At 48.0% G+C, this 6,494-nt stretch overlaps 1 protein-coding gene across 1 annotated transcript in view; it reads right to left on the bottom strand.

Annotated features, from left to right (window-relative positions):
- The window catches only part of Fam234b (family with sequence similarity 234 member B), a 42,923-nt gene that overhangs the window by 26,102 nt on the left and 10,327 nt on the right, over window positions 1–6,494 (bottom strand). The window contains exons 2-3 of the mRNA XM_021190041.1: window positions 3,243–3,641; window positions 949–1,047 (exon numbers count right to left, since the gene is read on the bottom strand). Of these exons, the coding sequence (XP_021045700.1) occupies window positions 949–1,047; window positions 3,243–3,641 (498 nt within the window). The remainder of the gene's footprint in view (window positions 1–948; window positions 1,048–3,242; window positions 3,642–6,494) is intronic.

Below are 6,494 nucleotides of genomic sequence, written 5' to 3'. Positions count from 1 at the left end.
AGAACAAAAGTCTCCATTAGATGTGTCAGGACAGGAGCACTTGGCCAAGTAAAATGCCCCCTGAGGACAGGCTGATAGAGCAGAACTAACCCCGAGACTCAAACAGCAGGTACTTAGGGAGATCGGCTGGGGAATTAACAGTCTAGCATATAGAAAAATAGATTAGGGCTAATCCCCCAGTAATCGTGCTAAGCTGATTAAATAAATCCATAGGACTCTGCCTCTATTACTGGGGGCCTGGCCGGGTCATATTAATAACTCACTGAGTTTATTAAAATCCATTTACAGGACAGTTCCTGAGGAATGACACCCGAGGTTGTCTCTGCCCTATCACCCTCTCCCTCAACACACACACACACACACACACACACACACACACACATCTAATTACTAAGGCTGTCACTACAAGGTATGGGCAAGTCACTTCTCAGAACTGGTTTCTTCACTGGCCTGGGCGGCCACAAAGTCCCTCCAGCTAAGACTTGGGCTTCTTTCTTTCTTTTTTCTTTCTTTTTTCTTCCTTCCTTCCTTCCTTCCTTCCTTCCTTCCTTCCTTCCTTCCTTTCTTTTTGTGTATGTAGGGGGAAGGTGCACTTTGAGATGGTCCCTCTAACACTGGTCCTGGAATTTAGAATATAGAGCAGGCTGGCCTTGAATTCACAGGAACTGGCCTGCTTCCACTTTCAGAGTGATGAGATTAAAGGTATGTGTGTGTGTGTGTGTGTGTGTGTGTGCATCATCACATTGGGCCCTGGTTTCTTGGAATGATCTTTTGTTTTGAAATGATCTGGACTTACATCAGGACCATTCTGATGAGGCGTGTTATGCAAGGCAGGCCTATAGAGACCTGTCCCCTGCAGACCTTATGCACTGGCCCTCGGAAGCTGACTAATGCTTTCTCTTGGCTGATACTTCTCCTGTGTCAGCCTCCAGAAGATGAAGCTCTTACCTCCTTCAGTCCCATTTCTGGTTGTCACAAAGGTGAGAAGCACGTCCCGCAGACCATCTCTATTCACGTCAGCCAACTCCAGGGGAGACAGGTCCCCGCCTGGCGTACACATAATGAAACAAAAAGGGCCTGAGCCAGTTACCACAGACTAGTTCTCTTCTGCCAGGTTAGAAAGAAGACAGATGCAAATGCCACCAGCACCCTCCCAGCCCAGGTGGACTGCCTGTTCCCAGACAAGACCGTGGAGTTACACATCTCCCCTGATGCCTGCCCAGAGCCCTGGGCATTATACATAAAGCAAACAGAGACTCTGAAAGGAGGGGACTGTAAGTCAGCTTGACTAGAGATTGCAAGACCTAAGGAACAGTAATGTATGGAATTCCCTGGGGTTTCTGACCACACTAGACAAGGTGTAGTGAAATAACTGCAACTCAGAAATGCCACTAGGCTAAGGACACTCTAAGGAACCTGCTTCCCTGGCCAGAGGCCCAGCAAGGGTACAGCCTAGCAAGGCAAATTGATTATAGATAATAATGGCCCCACTCCTACCCGCCCCCACAGCAAAGGCCGCAGAGCCTGATATCAGGAACCTTGTTCTGGCAACACCACAGCACCCTCTCCTCCCACCAGAGTCAAGGTCAAAATAGCCACGGGGGGGGGGAGGGTGAGGGGGACCCGGGACTGCCATCCCACCTGCAGTGGGAAGGGAAGTCTGAGGCTCTACCCGACCAGCCCTGCCCTTCCTCCTCAGTGGGCAGCAGAGGTCTGTGCAGAGCAGAGGTCAGGGGGATCCCCTCCTTGTTCTGAGGGGTCAGAGAAATCTGCAGGGAACTCAAGACAAGAGTAGAAGCGCAAGTCGGTACAACCGCCTTAGCAGGGAGTGGGAAGCTTCAGAAAGAACACACCCATACCCTCTGATGGGCAACTTTTCTAGGCTTCTGCCTTGGAGAAATTTGTACATCACCCTTTGGAAATGTATAAAAACGTTCTTGGAATCACTCCCTTAAGAAAGATTGGAACTCATTTATGTTTATCACCCTAGAAAAATAAATCCTGTGCTATTCCTAACATGGAAAGTTAGACTGGTAAAACGAATAGAAGTCTAGCTATATGGCATCAGCATAGATTAATCTCAGGGATGTCTCTTTAAAAGGATGTGAATTATAGATTGTCAGAGTAGTTATAGATGGCATGAACGAAGCTCTGGCTTCAACCTCCAGCACGGAAAAAAAAATTTCCAAAAAAAGTCAGTGGCACCGAATGCTGTAACCCGGCACTCAGGAGGTGGCAGCAAGATCAGGAGTTCAAAGTCAGACTCAGCTACTCCATGAGTTCAAGCCTAACCTGAACTACAGGAGGGTCTCAGGAAGAAGCAAGCACACAACTTGTGTTGACAAACCAGGTGTGGTGGCATGGGGCAATAATCCCAGCCCTCAGAAAACTGAGACAGGAAGTTAAAGGCCAAGGCTAGCCTGTGCCTCACAGTGAGATCCTGGCCCCCAAAATAAAAATTATGCTGAACAACAACAACAAAAAAAAATCACAGAAACTATGATTCTATTTACACAAAATTCAAAGAGACAAAAATTTAATGAACATATCGATGTCCATATCAATGTGGCAAAGCTTTAAAGCCAACTAATAATCAGGCCAAATCCAGGATCAGAGTCTTTTGGGGACAGACAGGGATATGGTCAGGGGGCTGGAAGGCCTCAACAATGCCCTGTTTCCTCAGGCAGGTGGGTGGTGGATGCAGCCACCATAACTAAAACTGTCTTCAGGGAACTCAGAGAGCAGGGTCCAGGGGCACAGAGGTCTAGCCTTCTGTCTCGTGTCTAACCTCCACCTCCTGAGCAACCCCATGCACAGGAGGAAAGACTGCATGGCACACATTAATTTTCAAGATTTGGAGGGAAAGCCAGGCAGAGTGGTGCGCAGCTGAGACACCGGCACTGGGAAGGTGAAGGCAGGAAACCATCCGGTCTTCCTGGGGAATTCTAAGCCAATCAGGGTGACAGCAATGAGACACTGTCTCCAAAAAACATTTAGGCCAGGAATGATAGTACATACCCTTAGTCTGACCTCTTGGGGAGCAGAGGTAGGGAGATTTCTGTAAGTTCAAAACCTCAGTCTACAGAGTGAGTTCCAGGCCAGCCAAGGTTACAGTGAGACTCTATCTCAAAAAACAAAAACTAAACTAAATGAGAAAAAAAAAGCCAAATACCTGGAGGGAAACTTGAGTGCACTAACTTATGAAAATTTACAGATTTATTTCTTAAAATCCCGCAACTCACCTCCTTGGGAGCCCAGGCGCCGGCTCCAAGTGCTATGCAGGTCTCTGGGAGGGCAGGGGATGAGGAAGGCGCAGAGCAATACCAGAACCATGGAGATCACCAGTGTCAGCAGGAAGACAGATGTGCGCACATAGGACACCAGGGAAGAGGTGGCCTTCTGCTCCAGACCCCCAAGGGGTTCCGAGGGGAAACCCTCTGGGGTGACTTCTGAAAGATGTGGCTTGGCCGCCCCAGCCACATCCGCATCCGAGTCGGGCTCTGGCAGGTCTCCCAGGGCACTCTTCCCATTTTTGACCCCTCCGTTCTTCTGCTGCAAGTTAAGCACGAGATCATCTTCGCTCTCATCACTGTCGGCCTGGGTGAGGGGGTCATACTCTCCGAGATCTGGGCTCTTCTTCCCTGGAAAGACAGACAGAGATGCAAACAAAGTCACAATAACAAATCTAGCTTTACCATCAGTTAGACCGTAGTAGCCTTCTGTGTGATTAGGTGGCGGAGGAGGGGGTCAGAGGGAGTCCATTGTTCTAGAATTATTGCCTTTTGGGGTTAAGAAAATTGAAAAGTATAATGCACTGTGTTAACCAAAATGAGTCAGACCTGGGCATGCTGCAAGTTCTACCATGTGGGAGCTAAGACAGCAATCACGAGAGCAGAGAGCCAGGCTAATGCCTTTAATCTCAATGTGTGTGACACTAAAACAGAATTGTCATGGGTTTGAGGCTAGCCAGGGCTACAGAGCAAGAACCTGCCTCATTGGCTAGTGATACGTCCTGGTGGGTGAAGGCAGTTTCTGCTAGTTCTGTGACCTGAGTTCTGTCCCCAGGGCCCACACAATGGGAGGAAGACACTCATTTCCATGAGCTGTCATCTGATCTCACTCCCATGCTATGATGGTTTTGTATATGCTTGGCCCAGGGAGTAGCACTATTTGGAGGTGTGGCCTTGTTGGAGTGGGTGTGTCACTGTGGGCGTGGGCTTTAAGACCCTACTCCTAGCTGCCTGGAAGTCAGTATTCTGCTAGCAGCCTTCAGACGAAGATGTAGAACTCTCAGCTCCTCCTGCACCATGCCTGCCTGGATGGTGCCATGCTCCTGCCGTGATGATAATGGACTGAACCTCTGAACCTGTAAGCCAGCCCCAATTAAATGTTGTCCTTATAAGACTTGCCTTGGTCATGGTTTCTGTTCACAGCAGCATGTAAAACCCTAAGACACATGCATATACACATAGTTTTTAAATGTATTGATAGAAAAAAGAAATCCTGTCCCCAAAACACATAAAAGGAGGCTGGGGTGTACGTCAGTGTAAGGTGTACCGCTGGCCTAGCATGCACAAAGCCGGATTTGCCCCAGCACCACATAAACCAGGCACAGCGGCGAATGCCTCTCACTCTAACACTCAGGAAACCATGGCAGAATCTGAAACCCAAGGCCATCCCCATCTTTGTGTGAGGTCAATTTGCCACATAAGAGACTCTTGGTTTATTAAACGGAAGGCAAAGCTGGAGATACAGTTCAGTGGTTAAGAGCACAGCTCTTCCAGAGCACCCAGGTTTGATTCCCAGAACCTACAAGGTGGCTTACAACTAGGTACGACTCTAGTTTTAGGGGCTCTGCAGCCCTCTTCTGACCTCCTTGGGCACCAGGCATGCATTTAGTTCACAGGCCTACAAATATGCAAAACACTCATACACATAATAAAGTACATGCTGTTCCTTTAAGAGAAGGACAGAACAGCAGTTATCAGCTGCAGTTGGGTAGGAAAATAACTTCCAACCTTCTCTAGCGCAATCCCTAACCGTGGCTGTCCCTGTGGGAACCAGGAATTAAACTCAGGTTGCCAGTCTTGGTGGCAAGCGCTTTTACCTGCAGAAGTATCTTACCAGCCTGAATATCTGCGCTTCTTATTAGCATCTGCATTTGATTGAATGTCACTAACAAACTTGGCCATGGCTTTGATTTTAAATTTGTGACTCATTTATTCATGTATACATGCATGTATTCACCTATAAATTTGAGGCAGGGGACTCACTATGTAGCCCAGGCTGTCCTTGAACCTGCAGTAACCCTCCAATCTCAGCCTCTCCAGTCCTGGGATTATATGTGTGCACCCCCACAGCCAGCTTGAGGCTCTGGCTCTTAAGTAAAGTTTCCTTACACCTAGTTTGTTCCTGCGTTAGATTTTCTCAGAGTCATGAGACGTGATTGTTCCTGATAAACTTCTAGAACAATTCTTTTCTGTATGCTGTCTCTCACAAGAGTGTCTATGGTTCCCCCCCCCCGTTTCTATGGAAACAAGTTAGCAAGTTGAATACTACATGCCAGCTAAAGAAGTTTGACAAAAACCTCACTTCTCAGAACTGGCTGCGATTTGAATATCCTTTAAGAACAGCTTTCAGTAAAGGTGGAAAGACTGCTATTCTGAGCATGCGTCCTGTAAGAAGTGGCAGTCCCCACGAACACAGAGGCGGACAGATGGCCTGCACCCTACTTCTACGCAGACTCTACATTGACGGACGCTAAAGGATAGAATAGAGAGAGGCTTGGGTGCATGGCCACACAATTCCTGGCTCCCAGTGAGGTGACCTGCACCTTTGTGTCACGCTATGGTCGAGAAAAGGTTTCCTCTTTGGAAACCACTTAGCAAGTTATGACTAATGAGGGCTCGGTTACACCTCTAACTCAGACGAGTTGAAAAGGCAAAGGCAGTTCAGCCAGTGCCGAGGAAGATTTCCCGCCTGGTACAGGTCTCTCTGTCTTGCTGATGCCCCTCAGGACATTACTGCTGTGTGCACAACACACAAAGCAAAGCAGGAAAAGGAGCAGACAGGGGACCAGATGGAGCTGGGAGAGCCGGAGCGGGGAGAGCCAGAGCGGGGAGAGCCTGAGAGCCAGAGTGTAAAGCTTAGCATTTGAATACATTGTTACATTGTTCATTAAACAACATTCCACAGGATCCTTATACAGCATTTAGCACGTCCAAAAACACAGACTACGCTAGCTAATGTGGCAATCAGTTAGCTAGGAGTTTCTCGTTATTTTCATTTTCAAAGCTATTCACTTTATACAGTGAACGTCAAATGTGATCTTTTGTTTATTTTTAAGTTGGGTCTATCTCACACCATGCCCTGACTTTCTAAATGCTGAGGTGATAGTTGTGTGCCGTCATTCTTGGCTTGGACTTGATTCCCCATCCCCACCCCACCCCACCCCTGTGTGTGTGTGTGTGTGTGTGTGTGTGTGTGTGTGTGTG

This window comes from Mus pahari, chromosome 2, assembly GCF_900095145.1.
Source record: "Mus pahari chromosome 2, PAHARI_EIJ_v1.1, whole genome shotgun sequence".
NCBI classification, from domain to species: domain Eukaryota; kingdom Metazoa; phylum Chordata; class Mammalia; order Rodentia; family Muridae; genus Mus; species Mus pahari.
Note: the sequence above shows the minus strand (reverse complement) of the source record. Positions and strands in the feature narration are given on the sequence as shown.